The sequence below is a fragment of the Cryptomeria japonica genome, chromosome 3 (genome assembly GCF_030272615.1).
Source record: "Cryptomeria japonica chromosome 3, Sugi_1.0, whole genome shotgun sequence".
NCBI classification, from domain to species: domain Eukaryota; kingdom Viridiplantae; phylum Streptophyta; class Pinopsida; order Cupressales; family Cupressaceae; genus Cryptomeria; species Cryptomeria japonica.
In genome coordinates this window covers 204,259,013-204,282,974 of record NC_081407.1, presented here as the reverse complement: position 1 = coordinate 204,282,974, position 23,962 = coordinate 204,259,013, and the positions used below count along the sequence as shown (strand labels likewise).

General features: G+C 39.9%; 1 protein-coding gene across 2 annotated transcripts in view; it reads left to right on the top strand.

Annotated features, from left to right (window-relative positions):
* Window positions 1–23,962, top strand: part of LOC131034230 (protein DWD HYPERSENSITIVE TO UV-B 1) — a 138,425-nt gene that overhangs the window by 77,375 nt on the left and 37,088 nt on the right. For both annotated transcript variants that reach the window (XM_057965636.2, XM_057965637.2), the window contains one exon: window positions 7,624–7,680. In XM_057965636.2, coding sequence (XP_057821619.1) covers window positions 7,624–7,680 — 57 coding nt within the window. The remainder of the gene's footprint in view (window positions 1–7,623; window positions 7,681–23,962) is intronic.

The window sequence follows — 23,962 nt, the reverse complement described above, 5'->3', positions numbered from 1 at the left end:
AAATTTGAATTTTCTTTCCCTGGAAATTTCATAACAGCTGGCACCTACTTTGTTTAGTGGAAGGCCCCCAAAAAACACAAAATAATATTCTCAGTTCATAGCAGCTGGTGGCTAGTTGGTATAGTGGAAGGGCCCCAAAAAACACAAATAAAAATGCTCACCGATGAAGCTAGGAAACTAAGAAAATGTCAAAGTGAATGCCACCTTTTCCCAATCTGTTTTGTATGGCAGCTTAAGTTGGCCCGACAGAGATAATTTTATTTTATTTCTTTTGTCTTCTAGTTAGCAGAGCTGACCCCATATTGACCAAAGCTGCGTTGACATTTTCTAAAACATGGTTGAACTTTCCAACATGTATTAATCCTCTCTTGTTTACTCTTAAGCCTGCAATATATATATGCTCTGTCCACATCACCTTATTCTTTGTCTTTTTCCCATGATTTATCTTGTCTTTGCACTAGCCTCAAATCCGCCCAAGCAGCACCCGACAGGTCAAATAATCAAATGAACCTTGCTCTGCAAATTTGTCTCTGCAAGAGACTTCAGAAATTTGCTTAAACTTATCTGTATAAAATCTCCATGATCTGCATAGTGAATTGCAATGGTGAATCTTGAATGAGTCCACTCCAAAACCTGAATTGGGTATTCGTCCAATCCACAAGAACCCAAGCGTTTCCGTCCTAGGGCATGAAACTGAAAGCCAAAAGCTCCCAAATTCTCCAAGAGAAAATAATAAACCAAGCTGCCAAAATGAAAACCAAATCCCCAATATAGAGAAACTCAATGAGAAATTAGGGCAACACTAGGGCAACTTGGGAAAATAATAAAATAATAATATTGCCCCCTTTTAATATTTTTTTTTTTTTTTAACCTTAAGATGCCAAATAAGTCACTTTATAAAATATTTTATCCTTATTATTCCAAAAAGTGACTTAACTAAAATATTAAATATTTTAGCATTGTCACTTTATAAATAATTAATTAAAGTTGTCATTTGATATATTTTTTTTTCGACAGCTTAAAATTAATTATTTAATTAATTAATTACTTTTCGCTCGCAAATGGGGACATTACACCCAAACCTCATTCACATCAAGCATTTTCCCAAACCTTAGGACTCTTGTCTCGATTGTTCCAGTCCACATCAAACATTATCGCAAACCTTAGGGAGTTCATCCTAATCACTTCATCCATACCAAACATCATTCGAAAACTAAATTTTTTTATCCTAATTACCTCATCCATATCAAGTGTTATTTCCAATCCTTAGGACTCTTATCCTAATCATGTCATCCACATCAAACTCTATTCCAAACTCAGGGACTTTTTATCATGATCCCCTCCTGCCCTCCCCCAATCCATATTAAACATTAGTCCATCCCTTAGTCCATCCAAGTCAAACCCAAATCTACACAAACTTAGTCCATCTCCTAGACCACATCAAACCAATCTCTTCCATACCTTGATCCATATCCCCTCATCCCAAATTGACATAACCCCTACTACTTTGGTCCTACTTGTTAATGTGTTTTTTAGGAAACCTCGAACGTAGAATAAAATACCAAGTATTCTTTCCTCGCTTAAACAAAGAAACCTTATATGCTAAGACGATGAGATCAAATAAGGCAACTCCAAGGTTCACAATGCGAACAATTGACTTTATGCTTTGGATAGACTTAGTGATGTATGATGTGATATTGCTGCAGTCACAAGGGGACCTATGCTTATGAACACTATTGGAACGTGGAATCCATACTAATTCACTTGGAAAATAAAAGATAAAAGGAGATGAGGGTTATGAAATCTAATCTAATCCTAAGGACAATGACAATAAAGAATGATGCTTTGATAGACGGATTCCATAATCAAGCTTTGCCTCGCCATGTACGAACAACTATACAAAATTGATGCAATGTCCGGATAATGAAGGGTTTTCATATTATGAACATACATTCAAACATCCAATATTGGTGCAGTTCAAGTAAATATCCACAATCAAACTAGTGCTTAACGAGGTTTAGGTTAACTTTGCAATGTAGCTTACAATCAGCAAACCACAAAAAGTATGAACCATAATTTCATCACATATCATTACAGTTCTCTATTATAACCAATGAACTTTATTTAAACTTGAGAAGTAACAAGAAACCATGCAACATGTAGAAATTACACATAGAAACTTACCATTCTTCAATGAAAATTATGTATTAACTCGAACAGATCTTGGCAACAACTTCGAGTTTCCTCCTCCTACCTTACTGCTAACTACTAATTGCTTATGCTACTAACTGTTACTGAACTATTAACCATATACAAATGAGAGAACTGAGCCTTATATATAGGTCTCAATACAATTGAATGGCTCAAATTGATTCAAGATCAATTACTGAGATTACGAGATAAAACCCTAATTAGGGTTAGCTACAACTAACTCGATTCGACCAATGAAATAATTACATTGAATTGGACACATGTCCATCTTTGAATTCTAACAAATGAGGGATGAGGTTAGGTATGTTAAACAAACCAATGCAGTGCCATGTGTCACTTGCTCCATCCATTAGATGAGTTAGGTACAATGTACTTGGACGAGTTGATGTGGCATAACTTAATTGGTTTGATGGTGACTATATGCCAACTCAGCTTGTTCCTCATATAGATCATCATGAAGAAGTGTTTATGGTTGAGCAATATCTCTTGATACTCAACATTATCTAGTTGCCCAATGTGATGAAGATGAGGCATATTCCCAAACTATATATCTTTGGGTAATCAAGTCAACTTTCTAACTTTGCTTAACTCTTCTAAAACTATCTGCTTCCTTGATCACGCTTGTGCAATTTCATCTCCTGACTTGGGAATTCCGTCCTTGTTGCACTATCCTTATTGATACTTGGTCTCGACTCCATGGTGCCTAAGCTTGATCTTCTTGTACATAATGCCTCCATTTATGATTTTTTTGTAGTTCTGACTTTGATGATGTTTGATGTAGACTTTACGATGCCCATGCTTGATATAGAACCCTTTGTTCAAGGTGCACTTGATTAGGATCACAACCTTATATTGGCTTTGAATCTTGGAAATCTGAAGGAAATTCAAGATATTTGAAAACTTGTTTTCATTTCATTGCCATGTCTTGAATCTCTAGACCTTGTAGAGAAATCCTCAAATAATGATCAAAATCCTTGCTACTATGATGCTTGAATCCTTTGATGTTTTGAATGTCATGAAGGTGTAAGGGGGTACATGTTGACTCGTCTTCGCCTTGAATCCAAAATGCCCATCTTGTATGCCTTGATAAACTTGATGCCCTCTTCCATACCTTGAAGCCTTCTTTCATCAAGACCTGCAAAAACAAAATAATTTGAAAATCAAATTATAGCATATGAAAAAACCCTAGGAATCAACAGATACAAACTGATTTTCTTTCTGCAAGTCTGCCCCTTATCCCTTGTCTGATTTGAATGATTGGGCGATGCAATGAGAAGGTTTGAGGATGTATTTATACCCTGCGCCCTCACCTACCAGACAAGTCAGGCAAATGCACCTCACCTAATTGCTAGACCTTTCTCTTTAGGGCCAACTTGTGCATTTTCTGTTACTGAGTGGGTTTCAAGCAGAGGCTTGTATAAAGGATAGCAGGTTTTAGGGGTTTAAATGCACAAAGGGAGTGCATTTCTTCATGATGCTTACACAAACATAAGTCAGCTAGGAAGACTACCATGGAAACACATATAAATGAAGATCGAAATGCACTAACCCAACACCATTCACGTTCATTCCTAAATTTGATTAACCTCTGCTCTGCCATTAGTGAATGAGGTCCGAGTTCTAGGTTTAATAGGTCTGATTTAGATGCTTACAGGTTAGATTTTCATGTTTTACCTCTGATCTAACATGTTTGAAGGTCTGATTCCTAAGTTCTCACGTTTTGAAGCCTGATTTTCCACCCTTAGGACTGATTTCTGACTTTGATCTTTATGCTCTTTAAGTCTGAGCGCATTTGAAGTGATGTCTTGCACAGAGCTAGGTAGAGCGGATCCTAAGGGTATGCTTGCACTAATCTCCCTCAATCGCATATGATATATTGACTTGCATTGAAAATTAAGCACATTCTTCACACTGTCTTTCATAACTTGCCCTGCAATGCCCTTGGTAGATTAGCTTACATAAGGAAAGATGGGCGCATATAGACCCCCTGCATGTATGGCGGGTTGGGAGACCACCTTTGCATCAACCCTCTCAAGAGCAGGATTCAAGTTCTGCTCTGCACTCAACATTGGCAGACTTAGGGAGCTCTTCAACAATTTTTTAAACTTAGTGCAAAACTTCCTCAAGACATTGGCGGGTTTCAAGGGTTCCCTTGCACAAATGAGGGTGCATGGCAGAATTTAGGAGGTGCTTTGCATAACTTCCCCCTCGATGATTGCATATAGGTGTGGCTTTTACACAAAACTTAGACTTGCATTTGATAAGCTTGATTGCACAATATACAATGGCGGTTTTAGAGAGGAGGTGTGCATAAAAAATCTTAAGGCCTATCTTGCACAAAATCAAGGCTCTTACCATCCCCCTTTGGATGCATTGGAAGTGGAGACTTGCACAAGTTGCCTAGGCTTGATGGGTGCATAGAAGGCAGACTTGTGCACAAAAATGCATGAGGTTAAGGCCCCCTCATTACCCTAGGACGCATTTGAAGGTCAAGCCTGCACAATGGAGGATAGGGTTGCTTTTTATGAGTAAGCATGCATAATATGAGTGGGGCGCATATGAAGGTCCCCCTTACAGAGTGATATTTCATCCCTTTCATTGCACAAACATGCATATAAACGCATGGCAGGGGTTGCATTGCATAACACCAAGGGAGCAGGTTTTAGTAGGTGGTATGCACAAAATTATACATGATTCTCCTCCCCTTATCCAACACTTAGTCAAATTTTAGCTTGGGTGCACATGAAGGGTGATACTACATCCTCAAGGGGGGTTGACTTTTAGTTAGCCAAATTTCCATGATTTTAACCCCTCTAGGTCTTGCATAACATGATCTTGAAATACATGAATTTAAGCATTGTGCTTGCAGTTCCTAACGGGACTACAAGCCAACTTGCCACTCCTTGCTCAATCATCAACCTCAAACGACATCTTGCATTCTTAGCCACCCGACAACGTTTGTAACTGAGCAACTTTGCAACATGACAACATGGACAACCTTACACCTAACAACCTTGCAACATCCCTCAATGCAGACATTCACAGCACATACCCTCTCTCACTAGCAAAGGCTAACAACTACGACCATCTCCAAGCTTGAAGATAACCTAACTAAGACACCTAAGCTATCAAGAAAAAAATGGGGTTTCCTATTGGCAATGGGGTGTGTGAAAACGTTACAACGCTACTCACTCGTCCAAATTTACTTTCATCCATCTTTTAGGAACATCTTTCATCCAAGTCAAACCTTAGTCCCTCCCAAACCATTAAGCCTAACCTTGGATGGAGCCTTAGTCCGAATCCAATGCCCAAATTAATCATCATCTCCGAAAATCTAAATCCATTTCCATTTTCAAATCATCACCTCCAACCTTTGAGTTCAAGGGGCTTACCCTTTGCTACTTACTGATCCAAATCCTACCCTTCATCCAAATTAAGCCCTATCGATCCAACCTTAATCAGAATATCAATCCTTGACATCAATTGTCATCCAATTCAAAACTTATCCTTGGGTTGTGAATGTTTACTGCTCTATGTGATAAAATAAATACATGAACTAATGATAGAGATGACAATGCATATCCTTGGGTCATGAATATTTACTGCTCTATCTGATATAAGAGACTTGATTTTTGTGAGGAGGAACACAATCGTTGACCAAGTAATGCTTATAACTACCCAAAGCTGTAAAACAATTAATATATAGTTGGATTACCAATATTATCAAAACATAATAATAGGCATTGCACACTAACTACAACAAACACTTATCTCCATCTTAGGGTCATCCTAAATCCAAATTATCCAAATAATCCAAAACCATCTTGTTGTGTTGTAAACACACACGTCCCATTGCAAATGGGGACCCCCACTTCTTCACTTCTTAGCTTAGTAGTTTTGCTTAGCGTTGCAATGGTTTTGATATTTTAGCCTTTGGGGAAGGTAGTAATGTCTTGTCAGTCCGGGGAGATGCAATGATCAATCCTTGTTGATTCAATCACCTTAGAGTGCAAAGGTTCATTCAAGTCAATTTTCAAGTGAACAACATTTTTGTATTCATATAATTTAACAGTTTAATAGATAAAAATTGTATTTATTGGAACATTTGCCTCTACAAGATTCATGTTAGCAAAGTAGCATACAGATAATAAGAGCTCCTATCCCCTTTCGTTTCTTGATATCACAAATAAGTAAAAAAAAAATGATACACTGCAGTTATTTGTTAAGGCTGTTACGACCTCATTTTCCATCTCTCCTTATTCATAGTTAAAGTTCTAAATCAATAAGGGCTTTGAGAAAATGATATTTGAACCATTAACATGCCCGCTTTTGAATGCATTTCATGCTCCATTAAATATCACTTCATATCTGGCCATCCACGTTAATTTATTGTCCCGAGCTTAATATAGAATAGATAGATCTAGAACCATCTTCATTTGTTCATTCCATGTGATGAGGATTCAGTTCAACTTTGAATGATCTAAATATTAAAGAGGTTAGTGAGAAGGATGAAGAAAGGAAAATGTTATAATATTCACTTAGTATATTGATCTGTTATTTCAATTTGTGTGAACATCATTAGATTGATCGATTTTATTTATATTTTTTGCAATCCAAGTGCCATGGAGTTGGGTGGTTGATCTCTATTTTAACAAATTTTCTTGGCATTAACAAATGAAAAATAAATATTCATTTATTGCAACTTAGGTTAATGCTTATGTTTATCTCAGCTTCAACAGCATGGTCTGGGGAGTGGTCAATGTGGTGGGTACCCACTGGGATGACTTGCAAAACTTTGATTTTCATCAAATTTGATAAATAATTTGGCCAGCGTGAAAAAGCTACTTTGAGTTTAGACTGTTGGCCTAATATTACTATAGTTTTCATTCCTTCCTAGAAAAATTGTTTTTCAAGTGCAAAATTCTTGGATTGAATCAAATAGTCCTTATGAGGCAAGCCGTTTTCAATTGCATTTTTTGTTCTATAGTTTTTGGATTATTGTTGGAAAAGAGCCACTGTATGTATGTTTTCATGTTTAGATGAACAAGGTATAATCTTTGAAACAGTTTTCATTTTTGTACCAATGTGAAGGACTTCTAGAATTTCCTTTGGGGGTTTGTACTTTGTATTACCATTTGCATCTTATTAGATTTAGAGACAATTTCTTTTACTAATTTGACTATCACTTAACAATGACTGAATCTCCATTGACATCATTTTCACTCTTGATGGAAAATATTGCCTGGCTGTTGGCATACAGTAAGGTTTGGATGTTTTATGAGAAGAATTTAACAATGTTGGATTTTTGGAAATATAATTATGAACTAATTAATTATTATTTTTCTTTGGGAAGTGGTTGTACTAAATTACTAATGACTGTATGGGTTTAACAGTGAGGCTCAATTGTTGCAGGGGCGTGGTTCAAGAAGTTCCTTGTATGTGCAGTCTTTGCGTGGTGATCCTTTTCGGGTGAGATTTCTTGCCTTGCATGTGACAAGTTTTTTTCAGTTCCATCTAACAAGTATGTTGAGTAAAATAGATACAGAAATTCAGCCTGCAATCACCGACTGAATCCATTTCCTTTTTGAATACATAAATTGTTTTCTCCTTTTCATTCATCTCTAGGTTCTTTACAAATAAATAGCCATATACAAGATACTATTTTATGTTCCAATAAGGAGTTTGTTCATTTTTCACAACCATGCTTCCTTTTTTAATTGCAGAATAAAATTCTTTGAAAGAAATTCTATATGAGCCTTGAGGTCATACTTTATTGGTTATCTTAAGAGTTCATAAATATATTTATATATTCCACTTTGAATCTATAAATCTGCGATATCATTCCTGATAAGGGGTTACGTTAAATTACAATTTAAAAGGATGGTCGACAATGCTTTTCAAAATAAAAATCTAAGACTCAACTAATGGGTTCTATGATTTTCTGAAACCTTTCCACATGGTAGTTCACCTTTATGTTATCCAGTTTGCTTATTCCTTCCAACATAATAACGCAGCTCAAAACATAATTACTAACACTAGAGAGCAATGCAGCAAGAGGCATTTATTCCATCCCTATAGGCACATGAAGATTCAAGGTTAATCTCGATCAAAGTTCCATGGGGTTTGGGTACGTTTCCTTTGGGGGACGAGTCTTGGGGACGAGGGTACTTGGGGCCTACTTCTGGGAACGTTGGGGGTACGGCGGTGGGGGAGCAGTGCTGACATAATACATATAGTACTTGAAAAATTAGATTTAAAAAGATAAAGATGTATAACATAATCATCTTAATCATCAAGAAAATATCATTTCATGATCATCAAAAAAATTTCATTTCATAATCATCTTAATCACGATCCAATGTTTTGTTGGAATCCAAGAACACTGAGAGAAGGGAGGGGGGGGGGTGAATCAGTGTTCTACTGGTAAATGAATTTTTGAACTTATTACTGATCAACCGGATGACAAAATATGAAATTAAAGTGCATAAACAAATCAACACACAAAGCAATACCATAACACCAATATTTTTTACGTGGAAAACCCTGTAAAGTCTGTAAAGGGAAAAACCACGGTGGGGCTGATACCCACAATATCTATATACTTGATCAAGGTATACAAATATTACAAAAGGGGGTATGCACATGCATACAGGCTCACCGCCTAGAGCTCACTGCTCAAATTGAAGTCTCGCTGACTTACACGACATTACATAATGATTTCAAATAGAAATGAACTTAAATAGTGCATCTGACCATGTTGGATAAGTTCCGGTTTAAGATCTGAGAAACTCCACTGAACCGGTGTTAATGATACTCTGTTCTGCTACCGGTTAGGACTGTGCACATGTAATTGCGTACAAATGCTAACATTCACACTCCAATTCGCACATTATCAATCTTTGCCTTATTCGCATCACCATGATAATAATGAAATCCATTGCTAAATGATCTCCCTTATATACCCTTGTAGCTTGTTCACCATGTCGGCCTCAAGATGAAAATAAACTTGTTGGCTTCCTCCCGGATCATGAAGTATGTTATGCATTATCCCAATGATCATATTTGATGTCGGCCCAAACACTACCTCCAATTCGACAAATGATTTTACCGGGTCCCAAATATGAGTTACTGGTACCAAGACTAACCGGTTAACAAGAGTAAACCATAGGGTGTATACCAGTTGGCCCAATTGATACAAAATGATGAGGCAAAAAGTCCAGATGAAGAAATACTAACACTTGAAGATGAGTTGCCATCAATGACAACCCAAAATGCAATTTACCTCAGAAGGTGGCTACCGGATGAGCATCAATTGCCAACAATCTCCCCCTTTGGCATTGATGGCAACACTCACGTGAAAAATGATATTACCTCTGAGTGCTCCCCTTAACCTGTACATCCATGTAGCTATATACACTTGTACTCTCCCCTTGTGATATACATTCATTTTTCACTGTACTCCTCCCCCTTTGACATCAATGACAAAGCGGGGTGTCGACCAAAATTGCTATACACATATATATAGATACTGGTTCCTATACATGTTTCAAAATGTCTGCATACAAAGTCTTCAAAAAAGAAAAATAAGTATCCCAACCTTGCTTAAGAGAATCTAGAATGGAGTTGAACCCATTCAAGAGACTGGCATAGTACTTAATGGCCCAGGATTCTGTTGGATCTTCCTGCTGCATATTAGCTATACACTCTGTTTTGTGCCATAGCAGGTTATCTAAGTGGGGACCTATAAAGTTTCGGAGCTCTGTAGCTCTCCTTATTATATTGTCCCTTTCCTTTTCCATGATCCATAACTGCCAAAATTGGACCTTCTAAAGAACTAGTTAAGTTTGCTGTTGGACTATAAGAATTTGAAATCTATAGCAACTGGCCTTTGCAATCCAAAATCTGCTTGTCTATGGGTGTGTTGGCGGCAATATTGTACACGGAAATAAAACTAGTTAATTAAGTTGTAATTGTGTTGGTTAGTTGGCAACCGAGGGGTGGCAGTTGTGGTGCGACGGTTGGCACTCGCACCCCCTCGACATCTTTATATCCTTCCGAATGTAACTTGTGTAGAACACTTATGAATGGAATAATTTATGATATACTTGTCTGATATCTATGGCTTTGTTATTCTGCATTACGTGCTTTATGTTTTAAGTTATTCACCCGAGAGGGCAAACATTTGGCGCCGTTGCCTAGACGTACTTGGGAACGGAAGACGCGGATGGCGCACGGACACGATGGGCCTACTCGTTGGTGAGATAAACCTAGAGGCTGACGACGCACAAACAAAACTTTGCACAGGAGAAGACACCACAACGAGAGAATTTTCAATTCTGCTCCAAGTAGCCATCCAAACCTACGTCCGACGAGAGGCGACGGAGGCGGAAATCCCACCAAGTGTCGTGTGGACAGCATTGGAGGTGAGCCCAATAGTAAACCGGTTGATGAACCATCTTCCCCGGTTGCTTGCACAAGCATCGCTGGCACAACAAGCTCGCCTGGAGGAGATTGCTCAGGAAGAGCGACGCCAACAGATCCTTCAGCAGTACGAAGATAGCAGCCGACGGGAAGCAGAACGGGATGGCGCCAGACCAGGAAGGAATTGAACCTTGAATCTTCTATATTCAAATAAAAGTGTCATTGACACGAGTTGTATCTGAGGAAATGAATTAATAAAGACGTGTTTTGATTTATGTATTGTGAATTATGGAAATGTATGGCAATTAATGCCCAACCTATTGAATAAAGATAGAAAATAAAAAAGCAGAAACGGACGAGTGGGAGGCCGCGCAGAGGGCCTTGATTCTGGAGCAGCAAGTAGAATGTAGACGGAGGCTGAGGCAACTTGCCGAAGGACGACTTGCCGAAGGGTGGCCCGAGGGGAACCAAGGAGGTGTCACGGAGGGTGCAGAAGCCGACGAAAATTTCTACGCGTTGCCAGAACACTGTAGGGTGCAGAGCCACGAAGAGTTTTTGGAGGAAACAAGGTTACGGCGGAATCTAGTTGAGGAGACTCGGGATCAGTTTAGAAACTTATCCCTTACACCACGGAGTGAGGATCACCAAAGGGAGCCAGGAGTGGGTGCGGGTGAGAACGAAGGGGAAGACAACCGTACGACTGTAAGTGCGACAAACGGCAGGCAAAACACTGTACCACCAGTCACCCATGCAGGACACACCACCGGCGCCAGAGGGAGCAGCGCAGGGGCTCAGACACAGCTACAGCCACCACAGGGGAGACGACCCCCATCTATGGCAAGTAAACAGAAACTACCGAAGTTCAATGGCGACGGGAAGGAAGATCCCGTTCGCCATTGTCGAACGTGCGAAACCATATGGTCAGCAAACGGTGTTACTGATCAAGATGAATGGGTAACACAATTCCCAGCAACCTTGAGAGGAGTGGCCATAGACTGGTACTCAGATATGGACAAGGCCAAAGTCGGCACATGGCCCGACCTGAAGGAGGAGTTTGGGATAGAGTTCCGCCTCCTGAGAGATGACAACGAAATAGTCGCCGAGATCTATGGAATGAAGCAGAACAAGAACAAGACTGTCCGAGCCTATAGTCGGCGGTTGAAGGAATTATTGGGAAAAATGTAGAGTCAACCAACAGATGGGTTGAAAAAGCGATGGTTCGTGGAGGAACTAAAGCATTCCCTCCGAAAGAAGATGAAAATCGTTCCACCTACATCGTACGAAGATGCATACAATAGAGCGATGGATCTCGAGAGTGAGACCAAGACATCGAAGAAAAAGAAGAAGGATAGCTCGTCCGAGGAGGATGACTCGTCACAGGAAAGCAGCAGCGACAATGAGGCTGGCAAACGGGTGCAAGCGCTCCAGAAAGACATGGAGCGAATGAGGAGGGAATTCAAAACAATGAGAAGCACTGGTTGGACCGAAGGGGACATATGGTGCATTGAGTGCAAAGAGGAGGGGCACACAAAGGGTACTTGCCCGAAGAAGGCATTCTGCGAGATTTGCCAAGTGATGGGACACTCCACCAAGGAGTGCCCATACAACATGAAAACCCGGAATACGCAAATGAACCAGGTGCTGTTCACGGAGCAGGCCACAACGTCCGCACCAGCGGGTACGGGCCAACAAGCGAACAACAATGCAACCTCGAGAGGCTACCAAGATAACCGGTGGGGAGGACGAAACAACAATAACAACAATAACAACACAAGGAGCCGGATCCAATACGACTCCAAAGGTCGACCGATGGTACAATGCAGAGCGTGCAGCCAGTGGGGGCACTTCGCCCGAGACTGCCCGAAGGGAGAGGCCACACAATATTTGTGCAAATGGTGCGGACCGGGAGACCACGAAGACGCCACCTGCCCGAAGTTCGACGTCAACTTGCTCAATGTCGAGGAAACCAAAGAAGAGGAAGTGCTGGTTGTAACCCGCGCCCAAGCTAGACACGCAATGTGCCCAGACCCGGAGATGGAGAAGTGAAGCGCATAGGAAGCACGGGAAGAAATTGAGAAAGAGATACGAGAAAGGGCAAAGGCGAAGGGTACGGCAAGTACTTCCAGTCGACCGGAGGCGGAGGATGCTATACTAAATCAAATTTTAAAATTAAAACTGGAGGTGCCTGTGAAGGTACATGACCTCCTCCAGACGATGCCTCAATTACGAACGACGTTGCTGAATAATCTCTCCCAACCACGCACCAATACCAACCACCGCACAAATGTTCCTGGGGGGTCTGCAATAGACCCCATGCTGCTGGTAGTTAACACTGGAAGGAACCCGACCATTGTGGAGATGGGTATCCTTGGCACCATTCTAACCGATACCATCGTCGATGGTGGATCAAGAGTGAGTGTTCTTCCAGAAGAAACTTGGCGGAAGCTTGGGAAGACGACGCTGTGGCCATCTACATTCAATCTGCTCGGAGCAGATCAACATGGAATCAAACCCATCGGGACATTGATGGGCCAACAAGTTACCATCGGGACGCAACCCTTCATACTGGACTTCGTGGTAATCCCACTAAAGAAAAAAGGGTATGATGCGATCTTAAGGAGAGGGTGGCTGGTGGCAGCCAAGGCCACCCACAACTGGAAGAAGAACACTCTGTCTACGGAGAATGGAGGAAGGAAGTTTATCATAGACCTAGGGACACAGCTGGTTAGTGAGAAACTGGCATCATCTTCGGAATCGGAGGGTGAAGGAGAAGGCGACCTGAGGAACGAAGGACGGGCCTGCAGGGAGCCCAACGACGAAGGGATTCTCAAACTAGGAGAGTGCTCCGAGGATGAGACGGGGTCATTGATCGGGCTCTTCCACTGGCAGATGGAGGATTACAAAATGTTCCAGAGCTACAGGCTTGAAGTAGAGGAACCAGCGTAAGTAACAGAGGAGGTGTACCTGTCAGAATACAGAGAATACTGGAAGGGAGACGCCCCAAACCTCGGTGACGTAGATAATCCCTAGATCAATTGTGTCGACAACAATTGGAACCTTGTGTGGAAGGCCGCAGCCTTCAAAATCTTTATTATTCTTCTTCTTATGTACGGGAAGGAGACCGTGGTCCTTGTAGAATTTGTGGTTCCAGGTCTTTGGATGGCCATAAAAAATAGACTTGCCACCAACGGGTCCAAATTGAAACCTTACCACGCGAAGCGCGCAAGGGACCTGAGAGGCCGGAGGGGGACCCGAGAGGCCGGAAGGACACCCGAGAGTCCGGAGGGGGACCCGAGAGGCCGGAAGGGGACTTGAGAGGCCGGGCAGGCAACTTGAGAAGCACGAGACCAATGCTGGAGACTCTTGGGCGAGGAAAACCGAGAAGGATGAAGGGCGATCCCAGAGACAGGGGACCCGAGCCGAAGATTCTCTAGACAACTAAATTAGGAAATTGAATTAAATTTTTTTTTTTTTTTAATACGGCCGTACAGGTCTGTACGACAGTTGACCGTACGACTTGAAATTTTTTTTTAAAAAAAGAAAAAAAAAGAGAGAAGAAAGCCACGGTGGGACCACCAGCGGTGGAACCACCATGCGGTGGCAACACCGGCGGTGGACCCACCATGCGGTGGCAACACCGGTGGTGGAAACCACTGCTGCCGTAAGGAATAAAGGCGTGGAGTGCGGAGACATAAACGCAGCCCTGCACAAACAAACACAGCCGTATGATGGAGGGGTGTTGACCGCATGGGAAGGTGGCCGTACGATTGGAGGTGTCAGTGCTGTTGTTGACCGTACGGGGAGGTTGTATGGCCGGGGTGCCATCGGAGACATTACAGTGCCAAAAAAAAAAAACGACGACTGGATTGAAAAATCATTTGATGACATGTGGAGCCAGGACATTGAAAATATTAGAGTGGAGAAGAAGGGTTTTGACATCATAAAATATCACAGAAATGACGCGCTGCCCCTCGACCCCCAGTTTATTTTTGAGCTACAATACACTTGTTGGAGTTGGGCGAAGGGCATTAGAGATGTCATGGTAAGTGTTGTGGTTGTCCGTACTGTGAGAAAGAAGCTTGCAGCTAAGCATTGGCGGGGAAGCCATAAGCCGTAGAGGGAGACGGATTTGGAGGTTGGGAACAAACAGAGTTTGAGGGAAGGCATTGCAGGTCCGCGCAGTTGTATGACACCAGGGAGTTATTTAATTCAGTTATTAGCCTTTGGGGAGTGTGATGGAGGATTTGAGGTGTCTCCTAGCTTTTGTGCCAGAGGGTTGTGGCCACCTCCTGGCAGGAATGGTACGCTTTGAGGAACTTGGAGTATGTCTCGGCCGGACGTGAGGTTGCCTTGGTGGATGCACAGAAGGCTTGGGAGGAGCTGACCACCAAGTTGGAGGCAGTACTCGAGCGAGACTTAGCTCAGCGTACCCAGGAGTTGGATGCCGAGAGGGCAACACCGGTGGCTATCGAGGACAAATTGGCTAGGGAGACAGTATCATTTGAGTAGCAGTTGGTGGAGGCTGAGACTGAAAAACATGTTTTGCAGACAAGATTGGCTTAGGCACAGGAGGACTGCGATGTCGAAGGAAGCAATAATGGTGAAATCCGCACTTGAGCATCAGATGGTAGCAGAAAAGGGTTTTCAGGCGAGGATGCAGTAGGTGTATAAGTTCTAGGCTCGACTGGCGTCAGCAGTTCTATTTAATGTCATCTCTAATTTGTATTAAGTCATCCGGAGATGACTTCTTTTCTTTTGGGGGGGATGATGTTGGTGGCAATATTGTACACGGAAATAAAACTAGTTAATTAAGTTGTGATTGTGTTGGCTAGTTGGCAACCGAGGGGTGGTAGTTGCGGTGCGACGGTTGGCGCTCGCACCCCCTCGACATCTTTATATACTTCCGAATGTTACTTGTGTAGAACACTTATGAATGGAATAATTTATGATATACTTGTTTGATATCTATGGCTTTATTATTCTGCATTACGTGCTTTATGTTTTAAGTTATTCACCTGAGAGGGCAAACAGGGTGCAGTAAGCTTTGAAAAATCTAGACAAATCTTATATACTTTACCTCCTTCTGCTAATGCATCATCAATAGACTATAAACAAGTTTGAAGTTTAGCTTTTTCTAATGCTATCATTTGCAAAAATGTCTGCTACCTAGCCTCAACAAATTTATCCTTAGCATCAAGTGCTGAAATCTTCACCAAAGAATCATACTGCTTAGGGATGTATTCAATGATTTCCTGTAGTTTATTGGAAGAGCTTGAGCTCTCCTTAGCTTGGAATTCCGGTACAAGCCGGTTCAAAACATCAAAAGTATTCTGTATTAATTCTTTGTCTTTAGATTCCTCCTGTGCCAATTCCTGAGTCGCCTGAGCCTGAAGTGCTGTAGTAGCCAAAACTTTCTCTGCCGGTGACATTAAATGATAGGGTTTCTCAAAACTGATAGAAAATTCTGGTAATTTCCCTTTAGCTTTTGATAGTGAAGTGTCTGTTGCCAAACTAGAAGGGAAGTTTGACTCTGTCTTTTTGTCTGTGTCTGTCGGTTCCCTATCCTCTGAAGTCTTTACCTCATGTGCACCGATGGCTTCGCCACTTGGTGCTTCACTCTGTTTTGGTGCTTCTTCAGAAACCTTATCATCTGTACCTTTATCTTTCTCAACCTTTGCCTCAACATTTTTTACATTAGATTCCAGAGGATTTTGAGTATCCTCAGCTTCAAAATTGGACTCATTAGTAGCCGGTGGAGTACTAACTGGTGTATTAGTATCCACATTTTGTTCATCTTTCATTACTGGTTCCTTATTCTCTAGTAATTGAATGTTCTGGGATTGTACAAAACTGGGACTTAACTCATAACCAAGAATCAAAAGAATTCTTACCCATATGTCAACAATCTCCTTCCGGATTTCTTCATACTTTTCAAGCATTAACTAATTCTGTTTCTTTCATCTGCCGGTCCAAATTCTGAGCATGTAATTTTCTAACCTCTAATCTATCGTACAACTCCTTAGGCAAAATATTCTCCAATTCAATCAATGTCCTACTAAAAGAATCAAGATATAAAACAATTGCTTCCTCTATCTGTTTCTTATCCTTATCATCAAAATCATCATAAGATGCAGAGATATCCAAATTGCCATCATTAATAATCTGATCAATAATATCCTGAGCATCTAACTTTTTTTGCTTACCGGTTCTCCTTTTAGCTTCCGGTTTAGACTGCTCAGCTGCCTTAGGCTTTCTCTTATGAACAATAGTAATCTTAGGAGTTCTCTTGGGTGGCTCCTTTACCGGTTCCTTCTTCTGATCTACCTTCTTCTCTTTAACAACTCTTGCAAATACTCCTTTCTTCTTCGGAGCTTGCCGGATTTCCTATTTTGATTCCGTCTCCTCTAAAGAAACTGTCATATACTGCCTAGCCGGTTTCTGCTTTCTCTTCACTGATTCCTTTTGCTTGGAGCTAGTAGGCTCGCCGGATGTTGCTTCTTGTTGTTTTGGTGGATCAGTTGTAACCGGGACCACATTAGGAGTGGCCTAAGATGCCTTCTTAGCCTCTCTCTCCTCCTTCCTCTTCTATTTCTGTTCTTCCTGCCTCCGAGATTCAAGGATTTTGACCTTTTGTTCTACTTCAGCCTTGTCATGTCCTTCACTGATTAATTGCTCAGCTGCAACCCTTGTCATTTTCTTTCTGATGGTGGGTGCAACTTGATCCTGATGAACTTTTAGACCCTTTTCCTAAGCTATGCCAAATTTCTTTTCTTTCTCATCAACTGGACCATTCAATAGATGTTGTGCATAAGTATCCAGTGTGGCCTCATCTACTTCATATCCCATAGGCATAATCCAGACTATTCTAGGCTGGACTGCCTCCATCATGCATTCATCCATTGTTAACCATAAAACAAACTATATACTTATATTTTTCAACAATTTCTTTTGGAATTCTAACCCTATTTTTCATTTCCTCTTGAAAGGTTTTGAAAAAGGCCCACAGGTTAGCCTTCTGTTGTTTATCTCCTTGCCGGTCTAATATTTGTGCAATTTGTGTTGCAACCGGTCTATCAAATGCCCATTGAATCTTCCCATAACCCGGTACCATATTCAAAAAGTAAAATGTCAAGCATATAATAAAAGAACCATATCGGAAAGTATTCTTCGTGCCTTAATCTTTTGGAGATTGGTCATCAACTCCTTCAACATAACACTGCATAAATCATAATGTGCATCTTCTTTCACCATCTGATATGCAATGTGAATGGCAGTTCCGAAAACCGAGTTCAGCTGGTTTGACTGATAAACCTTATAGCCAATCACCATCGCTGCAAATTTCACATCAGTATCCCTAATATCATCAACTCTCATAGATCTATCATCATATGTGGCACTGGTGAGTTTGCAGAGATCTTTGTTTGATATAGACCAAAGCCCTGGCAAACCTCCGACCTTGTGAAGGCCTGTGATGTTCTTGATCACTTCTTTTGTAATTTTGTATGGCCGGTCCAACCATAAGAATTCTCCATGAATACGGGTGAGAATGTACCGTACCCATTCATCTTCATCAAAAGTCAGAAAATCCATGAACTGGGTAAAACCCTTCCTCCTCAAATGTTCATATTCCAGTTTCAGTTGATTATTAGTGATCAGGTGATCAGTCAACACGCAGGACATCTCATAATTCCCAATCTCCTCGACATCGCAATGAATATATGCCCTAATGTCTTTTGTATGAAGAACACCATGACAAACACTCGAAAATGCTCCCAAAGGATCATCTAAAAGTGATTTGAAAGGATGTTTCTTAAATTCCGGACGAGGGCAGTTCTTGATTTCCACTACCAAAGGAGTATCAACATTTGATGATGATGCCATGATAAATTTCTAGGGTTTCAGCAAACGGTAAATTCCTTGATAACTTGTCGAATGATGAAATGCTCTCCAGATGCTCGCACAAATCGCCTTAGGACTCTTGAATGCCTTTAGAAATCGCTCTTCAAAATACTCGATTGCTATGTGAAGAAATGATTTAACTTTTCCCTTTTTATTGCCATTAACCCTAATTTTCAACTGTCATAAATGCTACCGGAGAATTTGACCGGATCACATAATCTGCATATAGGTTCTGGTAAACACTTGAATTCGCTTGAGTATCCATCCGCAATCAGAATTCTCTGACTACAAACCTAATCCGGGGTGTTTGCATGATCTTCAATGATTTGCCTACCCCTAAGGCAAAGTGCCCTAGTTACCGATTGAAGTTCCTGCTTCTAGTGCAGGACTTGATTGATCTACTGGTTGATCTACCGGTTGTGTCTTTGATTTCCGAACCCATCTTCTCTCATGCTGTTTTTTGATATCTTCATCCTTTGCCTTTCCTTTCTCATCTAAATTTCCATCTGCTACCGGTGGATTCTTACTCCTGCAATAATTAGCAATATGTCCAATCTTGTTGCATGCATAACATACAACATTGTTCTTCTAAATTGCTTTGTTAAACCCTTGATTTCCTTTTCATCTGCATTGGTTAGCCATATGTCCAAATCTACTACGGGCATGACATCTAACATTTCCAAGACCAGTGAATGATGCATCATTCTGATTATTCCTATTTCTGCACTGACTTGCTATCTGACCATATTTATTGCAAACAAAGCATGTACCATTAAATTTGTGAGCATTAGGCTGTCTTACTGGTGATTTCTGGTTCCGGTTGTTGGCATGATTTTGCTTCTGACTAGATGATTGATTGTCATGTCCCCTCCTTGATCATTATATATAGCATATTTATGCTCAGCAAGATCAGATAAACATATACATAGATCGAACAGGGAGTTAATGTGACAGTAACACTCTTCACAAGGAATCGATTAAGGGCATAATCTGATATTAAGGGATCAAGGGGAAGAAAGGGAGACAGGAGGATAGCAAGCGAACTACGGTCTAAGAGCTTCAACAGCAGGCTGCGACAAGTAAGTGATGTCTGCGGTTCACAGAGGATATATATGTGTGTGGACGTGTGTGCCACACACACACATATATATAGTAATGAATATTTTAATACATGTTAATGAATAGTTCTAGATATATGTTAATGAATATTTGTGAATATACGTTAATGAATAGTCGTGAAAATATGTTAATGAATATTTGTGAATATACGTTAATGAATAGTCATGAAAATATGTTAATGAATATTTTTTATATGTTAATGAAGTTTCTTGAGAACATGTTAATGAATATTTTCTGAATATATGTTACCGAATACATGTTAATATAGGAATATGTAAATGTAGATTATGGAATGAAAATGATAATGAATTGTAGAATGTAGTATGAATGATGTGGCTATATGATGGAGGCTATTGGGAAGAAATTCCCTTAGTCTAATGCAGGGGTTATGATAATCCTTGGTAGGCAGTATATACTGAGAATCTATATGCATATATGTTATGGCTTGGTTGACAAAGTTCATCCAAGAAGAGACGGATCTGGCCGGTCCTCTTTGGTAGACTTGGATGATGAAATGCATCATCCCAGGCAAGGAATTGATCATATATGATGGTCTTCCTTGGTATGGCTTGGGTGTAAGAAATTACATCCAAGACAGGAATCAAATTAACCTTCGATTTCTTGGTATGGCTTGGGTTTAAGAAATTACATCCAAGACAGGAACCGAATTAACCTTCGATTTCCTGGTATGGCTTGGAACCAAGATGGGTTCCAAGAAGGCGAGTTTTGGCTGCAATATTGTACATGAATAAAACTAGTTAATTAAGTTGTAATTGGCTTTGTTAGTTCGGCAACCGAGGGATGGTAGTTACAGTGCGACGGTTGGCACTCGCACCCCCTCGGTACCTTTATATACCTCAGAGGTACCTTGTACAAGAACACATGATTATGAATGGAATAGCATCTCTTATGTTTTATCCGATATCTATGGCATTATTATTCTACATTAAGTGTTCTATCTGTATGTTCTAAATTGTTCACCCAGAGGGTAAACATTTGGCACTGCTGAGAGTAATTACAATGGTGTCGTATTAAATTGAATTCTTAACCTAATGATTTCAGTGTTCTGTTTCTTCACCTTTCTCTAATGCTTGCAAAGATAGGGAGTGTGTGGGGGAAAGGCAGAATAAATCGGTCACATGGCGAAAATGTCCCAAGACAGGTAGCAAACCTTGAGGGAGCCGTATGTAGACCGTGTCATGCGCCCTTGGCACACTAAATCTACCATCTTGTAAGGTAGAGGGGAATGAGGAAGAGGAGACTCATGTAATCTATGAGAGCTAAGCATACAACAGATTAATGACTATTCACCATATTTGATAATGCTTTAACCTTTCATTATGGGTGTCTTGTATGGATGTCTATGAGAATGCTCAATGTTGTCAGATTTTCAGCATGTATGCTTCAAGTACTCCTTGCTTATATACTACATATATTCATGTGTTTGCCTCATGTCCGATACGCTTCCAACATGTATGCCTTGTGTCTTTATGTGTGCCCGATGACTGAGGTGTCTGTAGCACGATCACACCATGACTGCCTTTTCTTATACATACGTGGTACCTTATGTTTATTTGGGTACTACTTCAAGCCCTACATGTCTTATGTACATACTTCATGCCTTGAATGAATTCTTGTGGATGATTCACCTATACTTCCATATATGATTCATACTTGTGTTTAGATATATATCCCATGCTTAAGTGAATTTATATGTGCTATATACATTTCACTTCTTGACCTAAGTGAATGCCTAGGTGAACTCCATGTTACTTAAGCAAATTCAAGTGTATACTCCATACTTTATATACTACATGTATTTCACATGTGTGTTGCATTTCTTAATTGTATCCATGTGTATTACATATGTTGCACACCTTGAATGTACTCATATCCATGTGTATTTCCGTATACGGTGAATACAGGTATTGTTCATAAACTTCAGGTGTGTTTCATACCTTTACATATGTATACCTTGTGTTTTTATTGGGAGATGATTTAGTTCGACAAAATTGTTAGTTGCTTGACGACAAGCAACTTCGGGAAGGATGGACTGTCATGTCCCCTCCTTGATCATTATATATAGCATAATGAAATGCTTATTATTATTAATTAATATGATAATTATTAACGAATGATTATTTGAAATTATTAAATATTTATTTAATGTTATTATTTAATAATATATTTTTTTTAATCATATAAATGAAATTGGAAAATTGTCTCATTTATGAGACTTCACGATTTTCCTCTAAGGTTGAAGGACGACAAGTAAGGACTTACACATTTATAAATTAGTCTTTCGACCATCTTTAGGGAAGAAAGTGATCTCCATGGACTGCTCAATGATCATTGACCAAGAACGTGGTTAGACATAAGAACATTGAAATCAACCAATTCGATCACCTTCATCTACACTAGGAGTGACTACAACAGCATGACCATATGATTATTGCACCAGACGTACCACATGTTTATTCGAGGGATTCCATGTTTCCATCGGGCAATATAAGTCAACGGCCATTACCACGAAGCATCCAACCAACAATAAGCTTTTAGAGATTCGAGACAATCGTTTATTATTACTTAGCGATCAACATGATGTCCTTAATAAGATCGCCTCCATGGAAGAATGACCATGTATAACTAATCATAAATTAATTAATATTTGGGTGCGATTACCTTAGAGGAACTCCACACTATAAGGTGCAATCTCTATTATGAAAAAATGATTATTAAAGGATGCAACTCCTTGAATAGGCGTCTCCGTCCATATAGTCGCCACTCTCCAAGTATAGGAGAGGATATAAAAGGAAGCATTGAAGGGAATGAAGGGGGAGATTACTAGGGATTATCGTAAAAAGTGTAGAGATTAAGGGTTGATACTCGTCAAATCAATCATTATATTTATATACATATTTATGCTCAGCAAGATCAGATAAACATATACACAGATCGAACAGGGAGTTAATGTGACAGTAACACTCTTCACAAGGAATCGATTAAGGGCATAATCTGATATTAAGGGATCAAGGGGAAGAAAGGGAGACGGGAGGATAGCAAGCGAACTACGGTCTAGGAGCTTCAACAGCAGACTGCAGACTGCGACAGGTAAGTGGTGTTTGCGATTCACAGAGGATATATATGTGTGTGGACGTGTGTGCCACACACACATATATATAGTAATGAATATTTTAATACATGTTAATGAATAGTTCTAGATATATGTTAATGAATATTTGTGAATATACATTAATGAATAGTCATGAAAATATGTTTATGAATATTTGTGAATATACGTTAATGAATAGTCACACACACACACATATATAGTAATGAATATTTTAATACATGTTAATGAATAGTTCTAGATATATGTTAATGAATATTTGTGAATATACATTAATGAATAGTCATGAAAATATGTTTATGAATATTTGTGAATATACGTTAATGAATAGTCATGAAAATATGTTAATGAAGTTTCCTGAGAACATGTTAATGAATATTCTCTGAAAATATGTTACCGAATACATGTTAATATAGGAATATGTAAATGTAGATTATGGATTGAAAATGATAATGAATTGTAGAATGTAGTATGAATGATGTGGCTATATGATGGAGGCTATTGGGAAGAAATTCCCTTAGTCTAATGTAGGGGTTATGATAATCCCTGGTAGGCAGTATATACTGAGAATCTATATGCATATATGTTATGGCTTGGTTGACAAAGTTATCTAAGAAGAGACGGATCTGGCCGGTCCTCTCTGGTAGACTTGGATGATGAGATGCATCATCCAAGGCAAGGAATTGATCATATATGATGGTCTTCCTTGGTATGGCTTGGGTGTAAGAAATTACATCCAAGGTAGGAATCGAATTAACCTTCGATTTCCTGGTATGGCTTGGGTTTAAGAAATTACATCCAAGGTAGGAATCGAATTAACCTTCGATTTCCTGGTATGGCTTGGGTTTAAGAAATTACATCCAAGACAGGAATTGAATTAACCTTCGATTTCTTGGTATGGCTTGGGTGTAAGAAATTACATCCAAGACAGGAATTGAATTAACCTTCGATTTTTCTAGTATGGCTTGGAACCAAGATGGGTTCCAAGAAGGCGAGCTTCACAGTCGCCTAAGGACATGTCCCAGTACTGCACTCGTATCCTTTTTATTAAATAAGAATTGAGATTAGTGTTAATTAATTAATTGAAGTTTAATTACCAATTAGATTAGTTATATATATATATATATTTGTTGTATTCTAACAATCTGTTTTTCAGGGCAATGATCTCTAACTATTAGGGAC